General features: G+C 45.3%; 2 protein-coding genes across 6 annotated transcripts in view; one reads left to right on the forward strand and one right to left on the reverse strand.

Moving 5' to 3' along the window:
• The window catches only part of NOS2 (nitric oxide synthase 2), a 32091-nt gene extending 16534 nt beyond the window's left edge, over positions 1 to 15557 (forward strand). For 3 of the 4 annotated variants that reach the window (XM_062012048.1, XM_062012050.1, XM_062012049.1), the window contains 24 exons: positions 64 to 186; positions 276 to 424; positions 1827 to 1989; positions 2371 to 2462; positions 2828 to 2969; positions 3376 to 3515; positions 4083 to 4257; positions 5084 to 5185; positions 5755 to 5949; positions 6287 to 6369; positions 6686 to 6830; positions 7096 to 7200; positions 7343 to 7392; positions 7488 to 7662; positions 8143 to 8275; positions 8663 to 8741; positions 9607 to 9785; positions 10420 to 10583; positions 11385 to 11595; positions 11918 to 12005; positions 12435 to 12556; positions 13149 to 13297; positions 14023 to 14217; positions 14789 to 15557. In XM_062012048.1, the coding sequence (XP_061868032.1) occupies positions 64 to 186; positions 276 to 424; positions 1827 to 1989; positions 2371 to 2462; positions 2828 to 2969; positions 3376 to 3515; positions 4083 to 4257; positions 5084 to 5185; positions 5755 to 5949; positions 6287 to 6369; positions 6686 to 6830; positions 7096 to 7200; positions 7343 to 7392; positions 7488 to 7662; positions 8143 to 8275; positions 8663 to 8741; positions 9607 to 9785; positions 10420 to 10583; positions 11385 to 11595; positions 11918 to 12005; positions 12435 to 12556; positions 13149 to 13297; positions 14023 to 14217; positions 14789 to 14884 (3255 nt within the window). In that variant the 3' untranslated portion in view covers positions 14885 to 15557. Of the gene's footprint in view, positions 1 to 63; positions 187 to 275; positions 425 to 1826; positions 1990 to 2370; positions 2463 to 2827; positions 2970 to 3375; positions 3516 to 4082; positions 4258 to 5083; positions 5186 to 5754; positions 5950 to 6286; positions 6370 to 6685; positions 6831 to 7095; positions 7201 to 7342; positions 7393 to 7487; positions 7663 to 8142; positions 8276 to 8662; positions 8742 to 9606; positions 9786 to 10419; positions 10584 to 11384; positions 11596 to 11917; positions 12006 to 12434; positions 12557 to 13148; positions 13298 to 14022; positions 14218 to 14788 lie in introns of those variants that run through there. The other variant, XM_062012051.1, reaches the window with a different exon arrangement.
• Positions 15558 to 18420: 2863 nt separating this feature from the next.
• KSR1 (kinase suppressor of ras 1) overlaps positions 18421 to 21538 on the reverse strand; it is a 62821-nt gene continuing 59703 nt past the window's right edge. For both annotated transcript variants that reach the window (XM_062012210.1, XM_062012209.1), the window contains one exon: positions 18421 to 21480. In XM_062012210.1, the coding sequence (XP_061868194.1) occupies positions 21402 to 21480 (79 nt within the window). In that variant the 3' untranslated portion in view covers positions 18421 to 21401. The remainder of the gene's footprint in view (positions 21481 to 21538) is intronic.

Consider the following 21538-nt stretch of genomic DNA (forward strand, 5'->3'; position numbering starts at 1 on the left):
TAGCGTTTTAGTGGTCAAAATAGGTCTGAGGAAAGTATGTGTTTTTATCTTTTCTCTGTCCAGAACCCTCCTCAAAATGATATCAAATCTTCAAATCAAATATCAAAGTGTCCAACACATGTAAAAGTAAGAAACTTGGAAAATGGATCCAGCTTTCTTGACACACTACACCTGTCAGCAAAGGAGGTAAAACATGGAAACCTGAACAGTGGTTTTTCATAACTTTGGAAGGATACAGAGTACAACATTGGGTTTTGACATTTGGTGTTCTTCAGGTTATCAACTGCCAGACAAAAGCCTGCCAAGGGGCACTCATGACCCCAAAGGGTCTGGTGAAAGGTACTAGAGATGGGCCAGTTCCACCAGCAGAACTTCTACCTCAGGCAACAGACTTTATCAAGCAGTACTACAATTCATTTAAAGAGTAAGCCAGCTTTACCTTCATTTTTGGTATGAAAGTCCTCTACCTACCTACCTACCTATCTGTGAGACTAGAGGAGTGTTTGGTTTCTTCACAGGTATCAGTAAGTATCCCATTACACAGCATGCCTTCAAAAAATAGATAAGGACTATTAGAAAAGGTAAATAAAACTACTGCTGCACTTCACATGTTATATCTGCCAGTCCTAGGTCTTGGGAATACAGAAATGGACTCTGTACAGTGCAATCCTCAGCCCCATCCCTTCTGAGGGATATGGGTGCATTATAGTACGTTTGTAATAAGCAGGTTGATCAGAACTCTCTTACAGCATGTTGGCTGCTGTGTTGTTAACATTGGATGGTAGTGGAATCAGCTCCTACTCAGATCAGTCTTAGACGTGAATAGTGTGCATAATGCTTTTTGTTTGTGCTGTTCCAAGTATCTCTTCTCTGTGTGCTTTTGTTCTCTGTTTTGACTCTCAAGGCTTTAGCCAAAGATTGGAAGGCCAGTTTCTTACTTTTCAACCTTGCTCTGTGCTATCAACATAAGCTTACTGAGTATGTTGAGAGGTGTGCAATAGCTGCAGAAAAGAGGCTTGTTTTCAGAGAAATGGATGTGGTGCAGAGACATGTTGCAGGAGTAACTGGCACATCTGGCTGTAGATGATATTTCACATGACAAGCTTCATGTTTGCAGATCCCATTCTAAAACATTATCAAACTTTCAAAGGGACTCAGCCTTTTACATAGCAGCTACTTCCCTGGACACTTTGACCTGTTCTACAAAGCCTTTTTCCATCTGAGTCTCTCTGAAAGTCCCTCTCCTCACACCGACTGTACTCTCTTGCCAGCGCATTACATTCACACATCTCTGTGTTTCTGCTCATGGCTATTTGATCACATTGATTTACACTATCTTACATACTTGCCCTTGATCTTTCATCTTGTTGAAAATGTGAGAACTCTCAGACAGTGCAGGCTATTTTCATTCTATCTGTGAGCCAACAAAACAATTTTTGTCTGTGCTGTGATAAATATTTCCTAATGTTTTGACTTGATTCTCTGTTATCAAAGTAAAGAATTTTAGAGTTGGTTTCCCTGACAGAGGAATTGCTCAGCACTTCCTTTTAGGAACAAAAATCCTACTTTGCTCAGAAGAGTTGTGTCCCTGTGGAAACAATAGAACTTTAAGAGGACAGTCAGTATAATCCTACATGTGGGCTGAAGTTAGCCCGATTCTGCTTTTCATTGGCCTGTGATCTGACCATTTTTTCCAAACTAATCTAGAAATCCGAATTTAAATCAGAAAGTTGATCCAGAACATAAGGAGAATGTCTGTAATTTAAATCAGTTCTAAGTAATGAAGTTCTCATTGTTTCTTTTCGTGGCTGTTTCCCGTTCAAAAGGCCAAAAATAGAAGAACACCTGGTCCGTCTGGAAACAGTGACCAAGGAGATAGAAACAACAGGAACCTACCATCTGACAAAGGATGAGCTGGTCTTTGCTGCCAAACAGGCCTGGAGGAATGCACCTAGGTGTATTGGGAGAATCCAGTGGTCCAATCTCCAGGTAACCCTCGGGTCTAGACATGATGGGCCAAAGAGTCACCTGCTGTAAGTCAGGATGTTCTTTGCATTGGCACTTGTTTCACCTGAGCTCAGCTTCCTCCTTTACGTAAGATCCACCTTTTTTTCATAGTTCTAGGAGCCAACTATGTCATGGAACCAGGTGCATGTCGTGGTCCTTGGAGGATTGATAGGTGTGAGAATGATGCATACAAGAGCAATACAAATAACCTTTCCTAGTGGAGATAAAATGAAATTGAGAAATACTGACTTTTCATGGCACTTTTTTCCTTAGACTTTGCTTAAATATATAAGAAAAATCATGAGCTTACATTACTCTTCCAAAATCAGGCTTCTTCTTTGCATTCCTTTTGGAAACACACAGGTGTTTGATGCACGTGACTGTAAAACAGCGAAGGAAATGTTTGAGTACATCTGTCGTCACGTTCAGTATGCCACAAACAATGGAAATATAAGGTAGGTCTCCAGTAAAAATCACATCCAGATCTGGAGTCGAGGCTCTATGCAAGACCTGGAATGGCCTCTCTAAATATTCTGGCAACTTGTCTCTGCTCTTCATGTTCCTGGTACTTACATGTTCCTCTGATATGTACTATCAGCCATTGTGAAGCTTTGTAACTTTCATGCCTGATGTTACAAACCCTTTTGTGATTCCTTCCCTGATTTGACCGGGGGATTCAGGGAGGTGGGCAGAGGGGGAATGATTGACCTTTCTTTTAGAAATATAACATAATTGCTGTTGGTAACAGTTTGTGCCTTGATAATCAGAATGTTTGCTGTGCTGCTGTGGTGTCACAGGATTTGATTCTCTCTCTGGGCAGATCAGCCATAACTATCTTCCCTCAGCGGACTGACGGGAACCACGATTTCCGTGTTTGGAACAGCCAGCTCATCCGATACGCTGGCTATCAAATGCCAGACGGGTCTGTCGTAGGAGACCCTGCCAGCGTGGAGTTCACACAGGTACAGTTCTAGACACAGAACCACAACTGCTTTCCTTCTTGCCTAAGCCTTCTGTCCTTTTTGGTGTTTAGCTTGCATGTTTATTCAGAGTGAGAGGGAAGTGTGCTAGTAAAGAGTGAATGAGATGTTTTGCTCCACAGGTTCTAGGTGTAGGCTGGAACAATAATTTCTTACAATTGTGATGTAAAAATGCTCCCCTCCTCAGAGCAGGGTGAGCTGATGCTCCCCGTAAGTCAGGGACACAACCAGTACTGGGACAACACATCTCAGCACTGTTTGAATGAGAAAGATAATCTCTATCACTTAGAATTTACCTCAGCATGTTTTAGAGGATTAATGTTTTTTGCCTCCATATCCTGAAGGGGGGAACTCGAAAAACCCCAAAAGGTACTTTCTTTGTTTGCAGTTGTGCATCGAGCTTGGGTGGAAGCCGCGGTACGGCCGCTTTGATGTAGTCCCACTTGTTCTCCAAGCAAATGGCCAGGACCCAGAAATATTTGAGTTCCCGCCAGAAATTGTCCTCGAAGTGCCAATGGAGCATCCCAAGTAAGCATGCAGGACTTAGATAATTGCATTTTTGCCTCTGCCTCACCTTGGCAGGTTATTAGCCTGTGCCTGTGGCTGTCATGTTATGAGTCCTTTGTTAGGATGAAATAATTATGGTAAATTGTCCTGAAAGATAATATGCCTGTTAGAACAATTACATGAGATTTAAATTGAGGAAGTCAATAGTAATTCTGATGGAAATCTTTTTTTCCCATCCTATATTTTAACCATATTCAGAATTTTAAACCTCATAATTTCTTATGCCAGTGTAACACACACGTAAAATGCGGCTGCACTCACAGCTGAGTGTTTGTTGCCTTTCTCCCTCTCTTCTTTGTGTTTGCTTTGGGACTGGCCTGCAGGTTGTAGAACTCTGTAATACTGTTCAGCAATTTCTTTAGCAGCCAATTTCTTATCACACTGTAAACAAAAGCCTCTGTGAGCTTTTGCAGACCCTGCTTTGTGGGTCCTTTCTCCTAGAGACAGTACTCTTTATCTTTCTGGACCTTTCTGGTTATCACCTAAAGGAGGAAAAGACACATAAAGTGATCAATGCTTGTTTAACAGGTATGAATGGTTTAAGGAGTTAGATCTGAAGTGGTATGCACTGCCTGCTGTCGCCAATATGCTTCTTGAGGTGGGAGGCCTGGAGTTTACTGGATGTCCCTTCAATGGCTGGTACATGGGGACAGAGATAGGAGTGCGGGACTTCTGTGATGTGCAGCGATACAATATCCTCAAGGTAATCTTCTGAAGCAGAAGCATGTTATCTGCAAAGGAATAAACCTGGTGGGAAAAGTGTTTGCAAGTGAGCTGCAAGCAGTCTTTGCTGGGCTGGGTGTTGTATTTGCAGCACCCTGACACTTCGGTGCTGAGCTGACACAGTATCCCAGCTGCTGCAGGACACCTCCAACTTCTGCCGAGATTACGACTGCCAGATTGTATGAGTGTTTTTACAGTGTTGTGACAGTGTTTGTTCCAAATAGCTGGATAGAATGGTGAGAGTGCAACTGTAAAAAACAACAAAAAAAAGAAAATGGTATCCAAGGGGAATTCTTCCCCAGTTTTACCTCAGTCCTGCTGATTGGGGATTTTTGGTCATTTGTACATTTCTCAAATGCGTATTTCTGTCAGTTCCAATTTGCTGCTGACAAGGCAGTGGAGTCTGGTGGTTAGCTGCAGCTCTTGGGCACCTTGTAACCAAATACTGTCACTTTTGAAACCATTTAGTCCAGGAGAGAACCAGTCCCTGCTTTACCAAACTGGAATAGCCTCAAGAGCCAGAACTCCGTAATTCAAGTTTACCTCTGATTGCAAGTGTTGTGCTGCCATCACTTTCCCCAGCATAAGACTCTTTCCCCTTCTGCAGTACTTTCGTAGAATCAGAGAATGGTGGAGTTGGAAGGGACCTGTAGAGATCATCCAGTCCAACCCCCCCCAGAAGCAGCTCCCACCTAGATCAGGTCGCAATTTCTCCTGCATATTGATGTAGTGAGGTGGAGAAATCGTGAGGTCTAAGTCCCACGTAGTAAATTTGGATTGCCCTTCTCTCTCTCTTTCACATGTAGGAGGTAGGGAGAAGAATGGGGCTGGAAACAAACAAACTGTCATCGTTATGGAAAGACCGTGCCGTTGTAGAGATAAACGTGGCTGTGCTGTATAGCTTCCAAGTAAGTCAACAAGTGTGGGATCTGGACACTGTCCCTCTTTCCTTTCACTTACAGCAGCTTTATACAAATGTAGTGCCAATGAACTGATGCTCAGTGGAGGTTACCAGTGTGATTCCAATAGAGTTATTCTTGATTTGCACCTGGGAAAGCAGAGGAATCTGTATTTCTTCTCATTGCCAGAAAAAAAAAACTCAAGTAAAGGCAGAAGGGAGAGAAAAAGAAAAGGAAGTTAAGGGCAGTATTGTTCATCCTTTCCACACATATGTCTGAATGACAAAATCCATGTAAAGCTGTTGGATTAAAATCTCTATTTACAATTACAGTTTATTTAACATATCACAACAAAACGGAAGATGGGTAAAAATGAACCAGAGGCTCTGCAGCATGTACTGCCAGTGCTGGAGACACCATGACCTGCACCCGTGTAACAGTTGCTGATAATAGTTAGTTCCCAGCACTGGGAAAAGCCCTTGAAGTATTAACCAAAGCAAAAGGATTACGTGAACTACAGCAGGAAGATAGCAGATTGGGCTTTTTAATGTATGTCTTTCTTTTTGCAATTACTCTAGAAACAAAATGTGACTATCATGGATCATCACTCAGCTGCTGAGTCCTTCATGAAGTACATGCAGAACGAGTACCGTGTGCGAGGCGGCTGCCCGGCCGACTGGGTGTGGATTGTACCTCCCATGTCAGGGAGCATAACTCCCGTGTTCCACCAGGAGATGCTCAACTATGTCCTCACTCCTTTCTATTACTACCAGGTACACGTTACCCAGGACAATGTGATTTTAGTAGACAGCTTCAGCAGTGCAGGTGATAATATGGGACCTGAAGAAGTCTGGGTGAAAAGCCCTGCTTAATGAGAGTTCACCAGAGAGTTGTAAATAGCAGGCCATGTCTGTTGCACTGTGGAAGGCTACAACAGTTCTGTCGAGTTCTCAAGCTGTGAAATGCAATTTAATGCAACAGAAGCTGATCCCATCCTTGTACACAGTGGATTATAAGTGCAGTTTCTATTTAATCTGGCCTTTTCAGAGACATATGAGTGCTGTGTTTGTTATTTTACGTTTCTTACCTGAGCTTTCCTTTTTGTTTCAGGTGGATGCCTGGAAGACACACGTCTGGCTCGATGAGACCCGGAAGCCAAGGAAGAAAGAAACCAAGTTCAGTGTCTTGTCAAAGTAAGTTGTTCAAATAAAAGTCTTTCTGCTTTTGTCCAACTGTTCTGTTCTTGTGATGCCTCTGTTCCACTTTTTTAAGTACTTATTTCAGTTAGGACTACTTGAGTTGTTTGAATCCCACACTTACCTGACCACAGTCGGGTAATGCTCATATCTGAGTTTCTTACTCAGGGCTATCTATAGTGTTTTGCTTACAAACGCTGTTCTGAGGAAGAACCATGCTCCAGATCAGTCTCTCCAACCTTGTTTGGGAATCAATCTGAGTTATGCTGTTCCTACATTAAAAATGATATGTTTAGGGGTTTTTTTTCCCCAGGGCTGTGCTCTTTGCATCTTCACTCATGCAACAAACAATGGCAACCAGGCCCAAGGTCACTGTCATCTATGCAACAGAGACTGGGAAATCTGAAACACTAGCCAACAACCTGTGCAGCCTGTTCAGCTGTGCCTTCAACACTAAGGTAAGAAGGTATAAACCGTCCACACCAAATGGAGAAAGAAGTTTGGCTAGTTTCATCAGCTTTTCCAAGCTTTTTTCATTCTGTAAACCTATGTTTTGAATGTTCAGTAAATATAAGTAAATACAAGACCAGAGCTTTGATTTTTTGGTAAGCATTTGGCATAGTGCCTTGTAAATTTGGTTAACAGTCATCTGCCGATCACAGAGATATCTAATGCTGGTTGTTATGTCTGCTAGCAGTTTCTAATGAGCTTTATACCTTCCAGGTTGTATGCATGGATGAGTACAACATCTGTGACCTGGAAAAAGAAACACTTCTTTTAGTAGTTACTAGCACTTTTGGAAATGGAGATTCTCCAAATAATGGAAAGGTAATAGTCACCTCAGAAGTCTGAGACTAAAGAGCCCTTTCATTTGCCCCATGTACTTGAATAAGATATGGATCAGGGTCTCACTTGTGTTTTAAATCAGAGTGTTTTTCTAACCTGAAGTATTCTATGAATTCTTACCCAGACCTTGAAGAACTCCTTGCTCACCTTGAAGTTGCTGAGAAAAAAAATTAGGTAAAAACACTATTTTGTTTGAGTTGCATGTGGCTGAGTCCTTTTGCAGTTCATTCAGCATGAGATAGTGATCTTACTTTTATCTCCTCCTGCAGATACGCTGTGTTTGGTTTGGGGTCCAGCATGTATCCAGAGTTCTGTGCCTTTGCTCATGCCATTGACCAAAAACTGGCCCAACTAGGTGCTTCTCAGCTCACTCCAATAGGTGAAGGAGATGAACTCAACGGGCAAGAGGAATCCTTTCGCACATGGGCAGTCAGTGCATTCAAGGTGACTGTATAAATATATAGGCACATTCCAGTTTGTTCATTCATTCATTTGATTTTTAGTATTCACCAGTATGCCATAAAAATGGCCAAAGAATGGAGGAAAAAACCCTTGGATTTATATCTGAATTTTGAACTCCCCTCTCTTCTGCTTGTCCACGTTGAAGAGGGAACTGAGCCCCTTGTCTTGTTTGTTTAACATTCACATAAAGTTCAATGAAGGCTTTTGTGAAGTGGGATGCTGAGTATGAGCAAGGGTGGTAACTGCAGACGTCAGAGGTTTTGGAAGTAGGTCAGCTTTTTTATCCATAGTGGTGTAGAAGTGAAGGATTCCTGAACTCACTGAACCCCTGTAAGATCATTGCATTCAACAGAATCAATGAAAAGTAGCAGTCTGTGGAACTAGTATCTCCCCAGTAGGGTTATGGCAATGCTAAGAATATATTTTTTTACTATGATTAGCCTCACTTTTAATTTTTCCTAGACTGCCTGTGACATTTTTCACATCCGTGGGAAAAACAGCATTCAGCTGCCTGAGATGTTCACCTCTGATGAAAGCTGGGAGCCTAGGAATTACAGACTAGTGCATGACTCACAAACCTTGGACTTGGCTAAAGGTATTACCTCTCACCTTCCACTTCCTCTGTCCATTTTGCTTCAGACAGGTCTGGACTGTAAAGGTTTTCCTAAAAGTAATGCTGGTCCTGCTGGATATAATCAAATACAGCAGTCAGAAAAGACCAGACATTGGTTTACATTGCATAAATCGTCTTTTCCAGCACAGGAAGATCAGAACACTCCAGCTAGCATACATTCTGACAGCCCCAGAAGAACAAAAGCTGAGATGAGCTACTTTTAGACAGGGAAGGCATGTGTATAGGACATATAACTGACTGAAAGTATGTCACATTCTAGGGGGAGCATGGCTCAGTTCTTTTCTGCATAGTATTTGAAGACATTTTAAACAAACCTTATCACAAAACTGTCATGTCTGTTCTCAACAGCACTTGCAAACATTCATGCCAAGGATGTAATTCCCATGAAGCTGAAATTCAGACAGAATCTTCAAAGTTCAAAATCCAGGTATGACACCTCATTCTTTTGAACGATGCAATACTGCCTTAACTAAAACTACAAACACCTGAAATTCCTGGTTATAAACATCTGCTCCCTGCAGTTATTAAGAAATAGCTATGAATCTTGTACCAGTGTTAGCAAAAAGAAATCATTATCACAAGATCACAAGAGTACATCCAGCCTTAGCTCTGCTTTAGATAGGAGATGACTACCCAGGAGTCTCTGGGAGTGTAAGGAACTAAGTAACTTTGTGATATGGCCCTTTGATACGTACTGAATGGAGAAGGTCCAGTGTATGATCCCTCTCCCTTGCTTGATGTGGTACATGCCAGGCAAATGTTTACTTTGTTTAGGGGAAAAACTGCCCCTTAGTAGAACAAAAAGGAAGAAGTATAGTGCCACAAAGCCAGCTGAGACAAGACCATACACAAACAAGTACAAAAGGAGAATCAGTGCTAACATCTGTCTTAGAAATAGCAGCTATAAATGGCTCTTCATCATCCTCCAGTAGGTCTCTCTTGTCCCTGTCCTCAATACAGTCATCTTATGGGAAGTCCTCTGAGCTGGCTCAAGATGTGAGCTGTTCTATCCCCAGTGCAGCTGCACTTCCTCTCATTGGCTGATTACAGGCACATTTGTTTTGCACTGGACAGATCAGACAGCACTTCAGCATCAGTTTTGTTTTGATACAAGTACTCCACATGTCTGGACTATTATTTGCTTAAATCTCTGTGAAGTACTCAGCTGGTCTGGTAGTTTGGCAATGAACACAAGCCCTTGCCAACTGTCACTTCAGATTTATTCCTCTCTGTGCAGTTGGAGGGAAATCCTGTCGGTGTAACCAAGATCTGTCTGATCTCTCTTTCTCTAGTCGTGTTACCATTCTGGTTAAGCTTTCCTGTGAGACTCATCAGGAAGTGCACTACCTGCCTGGAGAACACGTTGGGATTTTCCCAGGCAACCAACCACAACTAGTCCATGGCCTCATGGCGCGTGTCAAGGATGCCCCTCCAGCTGATCAGACTATCAGACTGGAAACCTGCACTGATGGTAAGCTGGGTGTCTTTACAGAAACTAACAGAGGATGTTTCACAGATTTTCTGAAATCCCAGAGAGTTTGTATACACTGAACTTGAATCTATTACTGTTTTCAAGTTTCAGTGGCATTTTGCCGAAGCCTTTGGTCACAATGATAATTCTCCATTCTGCTTTTGCACCCTGGCAGTGCACAGAAACTTCACCAGTGCTGGCAGAGTTCTCCTAGGTTTGCACTTTGTAGTTCAGTGGCTGAATTGGCCGTTGACTGCAATTAAATTAATCAACAGAGTTTGCCTATTGTTGCTGCATATCAGGGTCCTAAAATACATGTAGCTGTTGTGACCATCTTTTCCATCTTAGCAGGGACAGTCGTAGGATTCTCACACACAAAAAGATGATTTCCTCAAATGCAAGACTTCTCATTTTCAAGTGGTGTTTTGTCACCATGTAATTCTCTGCATCAGATCCTCCCCTTGCCAAGAGTTCGAAACCTCACATGAACTTCTTTTCAGAAGCTGTAGACCTGTGTAGACCTGCTGCAACCTAGTCTGAGGTGGCATTTTGAAGACACTGGGTTTTGCAAAGCTCTACAGCTGTCAAATGCTGTGGGGATTGCCAAATGTTCTTTTGTTTCCCTCATTTCCAGGTGGCTACTGGACAAGTGACAAAAAGATTCCAGCCTGCACGCTCCGTGAGGCTTTGACATACTTGCTTGATATTACTACTCCACCCTCCCAGCAACTGCTTAAAAAACTGTCCCAGCTGGTAACAGCAGAAGGAGACAAACAGAGACTGGAAGTTTTGTGTCAGGTAAGCGTTAGGGCTAGATTTATGTTAGAAGTGCTGTGTATCCTGGGCCATCTGATGCTCTTACTGTGTAGCAGAAGCTTTAAAAATTGTTTGTACTGATGATACTTGATTTTTATTCAACTGTTAGTGTCCCATGTACTTGTAAAACCAACCACAGTGAGAGAAGGGATGGTCTTGTGGCTCAACTTGGGTGTGGGAATCAAGATCTCTCTTCAGAGCTGGTATTTCCTGTGTGGTCTGGGTGGGCCATTTGCCTGCCTGTTTCTCTTGCCTGCCCTCCTGGTGGTTTCTGACAGTACACCATTCAAAGACCTTGCAGTTTGCAGGTGGAGTGGTTGGAGGGCAGCTGGTAGATATTTCTGTCGGAGCATTTCTTACCATGAGAGCAAGAGGGATGTTGCTTTGAGTCACCATGACTCTAGGTGTTAGTGCTTGCTTCTCCTGCTGGGTTCAGCAACGCTCCGTGGGTGTCTGGGCCTGGGCCCACATAGTTTTGTGGATACCCCACAGCAGGGGGCAGAGAAACAGGTTCTACTTCAGTTTGTCCATCCTCACTGAGAACACTGCTGTCTGAGAGAATTAGAGCAAGTATTCTGTACTTCTGTTTTCAGAAATCAAACCCTTTCTCAGCAAACCTCAGAACAGGCCTAGGCAAAGCTGAGGGAGTTCTCTGTTGATGTACCTGCTTCTCTAACTGAATGTAGAGCAAGAACCTTATAAACAAGGGATGTTTCAAATATCCCTGGTCCCCTGAACTTGGCATGACCTGGTAACAATGTGATGGTGGCCTTTGGCTTTTAGAGCATGGAAGAATACAATAAATGGAAGTTTTACAACAATCCAAACATCCTGGAGGTCCTGGAGGAGTTTCCTTCTGCTGAGGTCTCAGCTGCTTTCTTACTGACTCAGCTGCCACTTCTGAAGCCCAGGTACTATTCTGTCAGTTCCTCCTGTGACGTGACACCCAGAGAGATTCATCTGACAGTTGCAGTTGTAAACTACAGGACAAGAGGTAATGAATTGGTGTTTCATTTCTGTCTTAATAGAATGACATTTAGGCTGCACTGTGGCTCAGAGAAGCCCTGTCTGCCATGTGGGATGAAGCATATCTGTAGCAGACAGTCCGTGTCGTGCTACACACAGAAGAGGATAACGCAGGGCAGGTGATCCTGCTGTGTCAGTATTTGCTACAGTGCTGCAGCAGCAGCAGTGTACCCTTGGTTTATTTGTCATTACTAGACATACACTTATTTTAAAGCCATACCTTTAAGTACAGACGGTGCTTTTATGAAACACTGAATACTGACAGAGATGTTTTTCTTTGCTCTGGTTAGATGGACAAGGGCCTTTGCACCATGGAGTGTGCAGCACCTGGCTGAATACAATAGGTCTCAATGAAACAGTTCCATGCTTCGTACGCAGGTGAGTGTATGACAGTGCAAAAAGAGGAAAAGACCCAAACCAGCAGCTCTTAGTTCAGCTTCTTCAGGGGTTTTTTTGTTGTTTGCATATGATTTTGAAGTGACTATTGAGAGCAGGTTGGAACATCTGAGTTTGAACTCCCTGTCTTCCAGACATAAGATCCTTTACTATGTCTCATGTTGAGTAAAATCATAAATCATTAGACAAATCAGAAAGAATTCTGTTCTTGTGACACCATCCCCACTGTCTGTGGGTCCACTCTAGAGCAAGGAAAGCTGAGGAAGCAAGAAGCAACCACCACCAAGATAAGCCCCATTACTCTTTCCAAATTGGTACCTTAGGCTGTGCTGCCTAAAAATCAGTCAGGAAACTGGCACTGAGATGTCAGTCATAAGCTAATTACCTAATTAGCACACTTCTGCATTTTAGTGCTAATGAATTCCATCTCCCAGAGGAGCCAGGCAAGCCATGCATTCTGATTGGCCCAGGAACAGGAATTGCTCCCTTCAGAAGCTTCTGGAAGCAGCGTCTCTATGACTTGGAAAAGAAAGGTACTTGTGGGGATTGCCATGAGGGGGAGGCCATGATGCATCCAGGAGCAGAAGTCATCCCTGGTCCTCCAAGCAGAACCTCTATAGATAGAGAGACCCAAAAACGTTACCCAGTAGAGATGTCTCCTAAGCCTGCCTGGATGCTGCACTGAAACAACTCATCCATTCCAGTACAGACCATTCTCTGGTCCTGAGGTATTTGGTCACTCAGAGGGAGCAGCCTGTGTGTCCCTGTAAATACTGTGTGTTCAGTGACTGCCCCAGATGCTCACACAGGGACCACAATATGGAGAGGGTCACTTTGGCCTGTCTGTCAGCCTGTTTGGGGAACCTGCTTCAGCAGGTGATTCCACACAGCTCTCCAAGGACTTGGGCAGGTTTCCTCCTACTGCAAGACCCTGAAACCAGTGGCTGTCACACACAGACACACTTTCCTTCTCAGGTGTTTAATGGGAAAGACTAATTAGCAAATATCTGTCCAGACAGCTGTACACAGCTGGTCCCTGTGGCAACGGGGCCCTCTATGGAATAGTCCTAACAGATAACAGGCCTTACCAGGAAAGACAAAAACCCTTTCCAATGTTGGTTTCAGGGATCAAAGGTGGTGACATGACTTTATTGTTTGGCTGCCGGCAGCCAGACCTGGATCACATCTACAAAGAAGAAACTGAGGAAATGAAGAGGAAGGGAGTCCTGAAAGAGGTCTACACAGCTTACTCCAGACAACCTGGCAAAGCTAAAGTAAGGCTGGCTCCTTTGTTCTTTGAGACCTGGCTCCTTTCACAATGGTCTCTCAGGTTAAGATTTGGGTTCTGTTTAAAATAAAAGTTAGCATTTGACTGTGGTGTGTAGTGAACAAGTGCAAAAGGGCCCTGCTCCTTCAGAATAAAGGAGAATCCACCATGCACTTCAGGACCAGCAAGCTACGTAAATATAAAGCCCTCACTGCCACAGAGAGAGCCAGAAGCAAAACTTGAGGTGCAAACAGCCTTTGAGACTAGAACCTGCAACATTTTCAGAAACCTTAAATTTGGCATGATCTGATTAGCCCAGGGATTAGAAATGAGCTGGCTCTGGCCATTTGCCACCATTTCAATGACACAGTGACCTTGGAAATTGATTTTGCTTAGATGAACTGTCAGCTGGAGAAGACAAGAGTGCTTAAGCTATCCTCTTCTTAACTATGCTGTTCTGGAAAGCTATGAGACTTTGACAGTTGTAACTGATTCTAAAAGAGAAGAGTCTTAGTCTGGTCTAGTTTAATCAGGAGACAGGTCCAGCCTCCAAATCTGGGGCTTGTAATGACAGCATTAAGACATTTGTTGTCTCCTTTGCTGTGGTGCAACATGCAGCTGGAATAGATGGAGCATTTAGGACCTTACTACAGAGACCCACGTTGCATTTAGAAAAGCCAGTAGCCAAAGTAGCATTTAAGAAACCTTGTCTAATGATCCTTTGTTTCTAAGGTCTATGTTCAAGACATTCTTCAAGGCAAGTTGGAAACCAAAGTGTACAACCTCTTGCATAAGGAGGGAGGGCACCTGTATGTCTGTGGAGATGTGCGCATGGCCAAGGACGTTGCTCAGACTTTGAAAGGGATGCTTGCAAACAAACTGAACCTCAATGAGCAGCAGGCAGAGGAGTATTTGTTCCAGCTAAAGGTATGCTGTGATATGCAAGGTGTTCTTTCCAGTCAGACTGTGTTCCAGGATGGGTTACAGAAGGCTTCAAAGCCCCACTCAGGATCTTGCAGGGTGCCATGAGCTGCTTTTGCACAATGCACGAGGAAGAAGAATCTTCCAGTGCTTGGCTTAGTCCACTCACCGAGATTTGAAACACACAGTTTCTGTTTGGTTAGAGTTAAGAGTGACACATCATGTTCTTACATCTGCCCTGTTCCCCTTTGGGTCCTGGGCGTGAGATTTGCAGAGTGTGGAACAGGAGGAGTCAGAGACTTTGTAGTACTGATGGAGGAAAGTGAGTTTAAGAAATTCATGGGCCCATCACAGAAAGCACAGTGCCTGGCTCTGATGGCTTTTAGGAGTTATCAGAACTTGTCCTGGAGTGTGTGTCTGGGCTTCAGATAAGTTCCTTTTATTGACAGTAACAAAAGTCCCCTGTCACAGAACCAACCTTATGGATGCAAAAGACCTTTGAGTGACTGAACTGTTCCGAAAGGAGGAGCTGGCAGTATTTAATTCATCTCTTGGGTTTCCTTTCTTTGTTTTACAGCACCAAAAGCGATACCATGAAGATATATTTGGGGCTGTATTCCCACATGAAGTCAAAAAAGGCGTAAAAGCTTTGCAAACCACCAGTCCAAGATGAATCCATTTACGTTTTAAACAACATTTGAACATTTGTTACTTGCAAAGATCAAGGGCTGGAATCCTCTTCCTTGTACATGTGGCATCTACACATGTATGTGATTGCAGGGTTTGACTTTTAAAGCTCAGCCTGAACTGAGAAATACATCAAATGTAAAGTTAGTTGGTATTTATTCTGACACTGCTTTTACTGGAGCATCTTACAAGTGAAGAGGAAACTATTTTTGTAATACTGTTTGTGCTGGTATAAATCTGGGTTTGTAAATACAGGGGAAATTCAGAGGGGTTTTTACTGTGTGAGCAATACTGAAATCTGCTCTTCAATGTATTGTTTACCTTTGTGAATTTATTTATATCAGATTGTTTTATTGTGCATATTCAATTTAAATCAAGTAAATGGATGGTTGTGTCACTTGGAAGTGTATAGACCTTGTTGCATCTGAAGCAACGTTTGCAAATGAGATACTAGAATGGTTCCTAAGTGGAAATACCCACTGCATTCCCTTCAAATGTACGTACACGAGGAGGCAGTAGCTTCGAATGCTGCTTCATGTCATTCAGGTACTTGAACCTGAATTGTTACAGAGCCTCTGGCAGTAAGGTTCAGAAAATCCCACAGCACTTTGTACATTTGAACTCTATACTCTGATTTACTGGATTTGTTTGTAATAAACTGTGCCTTCCTATTGATACAAACAAGCTGGTGTGGATTGAATGCACTTCCTCTTGCTGTTGGCTTCAGCCTAAAAAAGGAGACTTCCAGTGATGTGGGTTTGGGCTCCAACCAGCACTCCCTCCACGAGTAAAGATCCTATCTCCAGATGTAGTGCAGTCTGCCTAAGATGAGCTGTGCATATCTGTTACTGCCAGGAAAGTGTGAAGCTGCACCAGAGACTGGCTTGCAACCTGCAAGTAGCAATGGGAGCAATATATTTGGCCCTAGTTACATTTTTACTTTGACTCTCTCTAAGCCTTGCAGTTCTGTCAGAGCTTTTGGTTCTCTCTCTAACATTACCAGGACCATATGATTGTGTTAAAAAAGCTTCAGGTGAGATTTTCCTGTCATCCCTGTCTGCAGGAGCTGGAATCTGATGAAAGAGGAGTTGAGTCTCAAAAGTCAACAGTGCCATGTCCGTACAGTGTGTTTCACGTGCACTTCAGGACAGCCTTAGACATAAGATCTATAATTCAGCATAGATGAAGGAATGTGGACAGTGGCAGCAGAGAACAGGACATGCCAGACAACAGCTACAGAGAGAGTAAAGGACAGAGGAGGTTCCTGGCAGGTATGGAGTCTTGATGGCCACCTAATATATATACACTGTGCATCTTACTTCATATTTCATATACTCAAGAACATCTACTCCTTCATGGGCCCCTGTGTATTGTGTGTGAACTCAAGTTGCATGATGTTCCATTCATCTGCTCTGAGTTGATGAGGCAAGTTTTATTCGAGACCTTTCCATCTCAATTCCACCATTGCAAAAACTTCCCCCTACCAGAGAGGGGAGAAGGCAGTGAAAGGGAAGGGTTACGAAAAGCAGACATCTGGTTTAATTCTTGGTGAATTTATTGAAACGGGTCCCCACTGTAAGCTGACTTCAGTGGCAGCACTGATCTGAAGCTGTGCATAACTGCTTTTCCTACAGACAGATAAAGTGCAGATGTTAAGGTCAGTGGATGATTATTCTATTTGAAGATAAAAACTGAAACCTCATTAAAGAAACCAGACACAAAATATACCTTTTAAAATCCTGAAGGTGATCAAACAGCCTGTTCCGCCGTTACTAAAGCATCCATTGTAGCCCCCAGGCAGTACAGGACTTAAGCATCTGCATTAATTTGAGCACTTGAGGGGCAGCTGAGCTGGGGCAGGGCCTTGTCAGGGGAATAAGGAGCAGCTGAGCTGGGGCAGAGCCCTGAGAGGGGAATGAGGAGTAGCTGAGCTGGGGCAGAGCCCTGAGAGGGGAATGAGGAGTAGCTGAGCCGGGGCAGAGCCCTGGCAGACAAAGGACTGCATGGTGACAAGGTGCAAGGCTGACTAACGCTGGGACAAGGCAGACAGAACAAGCTCAGGTAGGTGAGAGGCTTCTTGCTTTTTCATCTTTCATTGAAATGATGTATTACATTATGTCTGTGCAAAGTTTTCGTCTCTGGATGTGTATTTGGAGTGACAGGGGCTTCTGGGTGGGCAGGAGACTTGCTGGCCCCAGTAACCCTGCTGGGAAGGCAGGGTTGGGCCAGGAGGAGAGGCTCAAACTGCTGCTTTTGAGGGCAAGAACAGACTGAGCTCTGAGAGAGGATAAAACTGTGATGTGTTGTGTCCGTCTTCCCTAGGTCTTGTTTCATTGGTTCATCTGTGGCCTGATCGATGGATTGTGGGTTCTTTGGTGCTTTCTCTGAGTTAACCCCCATTTCCACAGCTGTGTTGAGATGGTTGGTGTGTGCTGGCAGGAGTGTTGGGGAGCCAGGAAGGTCTGTGTTTTCAGTGCTTGCACATGAGAGGTCTGGGTAAGGTGGCTGAGATGTGGTGCTGCTTTACCCCGCTGGGGCCCTTTCGCTGCAGGACACACCGGTGCTGTTGCTTTCAGCATAAAGCTGTTGGGCAGCAGCCTAACGTTCCTGGGATTAATTAACCCCCTGCAATGTCACTTCACTGAGGAAAGGTTATACCCATGGGCACAGCTTTTTCCCTGCTCTGCAGGTGAGAGGTTTGTGTCGGGGCTCTGGCCAGGCAGGGGCTGGTGCCTGTGAGGGGAGCAGGGTCACCCCATGGGCCAAAGGCCTCTGAGACTGGACTTGTAGGGACAAACAAAATGAACTGTGCTGGTGGAAGAGACACTGTGAGCTCCTTTGTGCAAGAGTGTTGGTGGTTGGCAGCAAATATAATGGGAAGAAAGCAAATGGGCTCTAAGGCTGTAAATTAACAAGTCAGGGCAGTGAAGGAAAGCTGAGAGGTGCAGCAAGGGCTGAGACACGACCTGTCACCCCGAGTGGTTTATCTCTCATCTTGCTTTTATCTTGGCTCCCCACTGCTGTGGTGAGATCTCGGCTCTGTGCTCGGCTGTGCTGTGCACTGGGGCTGCCTTTGCCCATTGCCAGGGTCCCACTCTGCTCATCTGCTCCCCAGAGCTGACCTGTCTGATCCATGCTGCGTGTCTGTCAGGGGAAGGGAAAGGATGGGGAGTCTCTTTTGGCTGCTTCCCTCGGCGAGGGAAGGGCGGGGGGAGAGGGCACAAGTGATGATTGAGCTGGTGACCTCTGTCGTGATAGGATAATTGACTTTGTCCATCCACTTCTCTCTCTTCCTAAGCACCTCCCTTGCTTTCTGGTCTTTGAACTATATTGCTTTGAATTCCTGAGTTAAACTACTTAGAGCAAGCTCCTCTGGGAGGGAGCCTCTGCAGCCCCGTGTCCCTGGCACTGTGTCCCCCAGCACCGCTGCCTGTCAGGAGTCTCCCTGGAGATCTGCTCGTGGCTTAATTTGGCTACAAGGAGATGGGGGAAAAGGTCAAACCACAATTCTGTCACAGTTGCTTTATCCAGAGCAAAGGTTTATTCACTGAATAGGTTCCTACATATCCAGAATCCCATTAGCACAGAGTGCACTCGTTTTTCCATTGGGTGCTTCTTTGTTGGTTGCATAAACTCACACAGAACCTGGTGTTAATACTAACGGTTTGAATTAATTCCATAGCAATTCTGGAAGACACTCAGTTGATAGAAAATATAAAAAAAAATCTGTACTGTACAAAGTTTACATCACATTGGAAAAGAAAAATGTCCATCACCGGATTACAGACTCATGTACATTCACTACTGAGGTGTGGCTGCTGCAGCAGTGTGCAGCCACCTTCACATTTACAGCTCCCCAGGGCCCAGGCCCTGCACCAGCACACGAGGGGATGGCCAGGACCAGGAGCACCCCAAGGCCTGGCGCTGGGGCTGCAGCGTGGGGAGGGGACAGAGCTCTGCTCTCTGCCGTGCCGTCGCTCCCTGCCTCCCACCAGCTGGCCACAACACAAATGATCCTCTGTACACTGGCTCCAGGAGGCTGGGGTTTGCTTTCATGAGCAATTGAGGGGTGTCAAACGTAAAAACACGGTCAGGTTGAAGCAGAATCCCAAATCTCACGAGTCAAGGCAGGTTTTGAATCCCGTCTTGTGCCCAGGACCGTGTCCCCGTGGGCACGGGCAGGAAGCCTCAGAGCAGCGGCAGCCACGCAGCCAGGGGGCAGAGTCTGCAGTGTTTGAACTGCACCGAGGGCAGCCAGAGGAAGGACAAGTGGTTGGGGTTTTGTTAATGATGTTGTTTAATGAGTGCTGGCTGCCCTTCTCCTGGCCACTCAAGATTTGAGGACGCATTGCTTTCCCTGCCCCATTCACACAGCAGTGCTGCTGAAGAGGCAGCAAACCCTGACTATTTGCCACCTGGGCCACTGGTTCCCACAGGGAAGTTTGGGGTGTCCCAGCACTTGGGACAGGTTTTATGCACACAGAGGCAGAAACAAACAGCACAGAGCCCCCAGAGCTGCTGTTCACACAGGCCACGGGGCAGCGTGTGACCTGCAGCAGCTCCGGCTCCTCTCCCAGGCACGAGGCACAGGGAAGCCTTCAGCCGAGGGGCAGCACCTTCCCCTGCTTTGGGCTGGTGCTGGGCTGTGTTAGTTAAGCAGCACTTGCTGGGATAAACAACTTCTGCTTAAAACTGCTGACACAAAAGCTACTGTGTGAGAACAAACAGTAGCGAGTCCTGAAGAGACCCGAAGGGTGTAGGTGAAACACACAGTGCAGCTGGAGGGGATTTATTTGCTTTGCAGAGGTGGGATGAGGAAGGAGGTCAGGGAGTACCACAGTGCCATGCCTGGCTACCACCAAACCCAGCTTTTCTTCTGTATCTGAGACACATTTTAAAAGCCACTGTATCAAGGTATTTGTAGGAGAACATAAGACTTGCACAGAGCAGGAGGGAAACTCTCTGATGCTCCACAGGACTCGGGATGGTTTTTTGCCACTGAAGTTTTCTACAAGAGTCATCCACCTGCAAGGAGCCAGACTGAGTGCTGGTCCCTGTGCTGGCTGTGCAGGGGGCTCCAGAGCTCCTTGTGTCAGACCCTGGTGATGATGGTGTGGGGGTGATGTACTAGCGCTGCTAGAGAGGTGACATGGGGTGACTGCCAGGGAGCTCTAATGAACCATCTCAACAAAATGAAGTACCCAGGGTCAGAAGGAACTGAATGTTCAGGGTATGAGAAGGGTCCTCCTGGCCCTGGCAGAAGGCAGAGGAAATGAAGGGGGAGCACAAGGAGCCTTTGCTAATGCAGCTCACAGCTCGTTTGCAAGGGGGGCAGCTCTCTGCTATGGGGCATCCTTCAGCACCCACCTCCACGCCCTGGAGGGACCAGAGTGTGGGCAGGTGTCTGAATTTTAACCTTTGGAGCAAGTCTGAGCTGTTGGGCTGTCAGGCCTCTAGCCCCTGACACCACTGTCCTGCTTGCAAGATTGCCATCGTTATTTTCCCCAAACCATTGCTTTAGTCCTAAACCCTTAAGAACAAACAGCAATTGAGTGTGACTGGCTGTAAGACCCCCAGCACTGGGGGGTGACTCCGAGCCTCGTACCGAGCTCTGTGCATCACGGCCACCTTTGAAGCACTCCTGAGGGATGGCGTTTCCCTTCTCTGGCCTCTCCCTGCAGCTCTGGAAAAGGTCTTTTCCTTCCACGTGTGAAATGGTGATGAGGCAGTGAGTCAGGGCTGGCTGGTCAGTGCTGTATTTCCAGGAGTGCTGCTCGTTTAGGGGACTGGAACCTGTTGTGCCTAAAACTTCAAACAAAGGATGTGGCCCCTGTGTGCAGAACTGTAACAAACCCTGGCGTTGTTTCTGCAAAGGTCAGCCCCTCTTGAGCTTCCTCGGGGATTGTATGGGAACAAGCAGCCTTTGCTGTGAGCTCTGTGTACAAGAGCACTTGAGTCTTTAATGGAGACACAGCCCCTGTGATGGGAAACTCGCCCAGCAGAGGCAGCTTTGTAGCTTATGTCAAGGTAACGCGTCGCTTGGACCCGCCCCGCTGAACTGGGTGATTGCTCTGGGCAAACCCCACTGCAACAGATGAGTCTTTACCTTAACGAAAGGAAAATGCAACCTGCATCTCCAGCCCCCTGTACCAGGTGCCATTCTGAAACAAGCCACTTCCACCTCTCGGGGAAACCAAACGCTTTGAAGGCAGAAGACGGCTCCCGCTGACCTCAGAGACGAGAGGGAACTAGAAATAGCTCTTCTGTTTCTTAGTGCTGTGTGAGAATGGCTGTAGTTAAACTTGATTCACTCTTTATTATGTTTAAAAAAATATAGTCCACACAAAAGTATCATGTAAACATTCTTGGAGAGCTGCTGGTGCTCAGGCAGGATCCAGACTTTGCAGGGAGACGCGGCCACTGGCGGCTCTGCTGGGCGGCCTCAGGGGAGGTGGCTGATGCTTTGTGGAAGCAGGACAAGGTTACCACAGTGACACACCATGCTAGATCTTTTGATTACTTGGTTCCAGGATTCCCAAGCCAAATCTTTCAAAACGCAGGACAACTTTGCTACTGTTAATGCTGGAAAGAGTGGGGAGGGAAAGGGGAGGGGACAGAGTTATTGGTGTTCTTGCTCGCA

This window comes from Colius striatus, chromosome 20, assembly GCF_028858725.1.
Source record: "Colius striatus isolate bColStr4 chromosome 20, bColStr4.1.hap1, whole genome shotgun sequence".
In the NCBI taxonomy this organism is placed as follows: domain Eukaryota; kingdom Metazoa; phylum Chordata; class Aves; order Coliiformes; family Coliidae; genus Colius; species Colius striatus.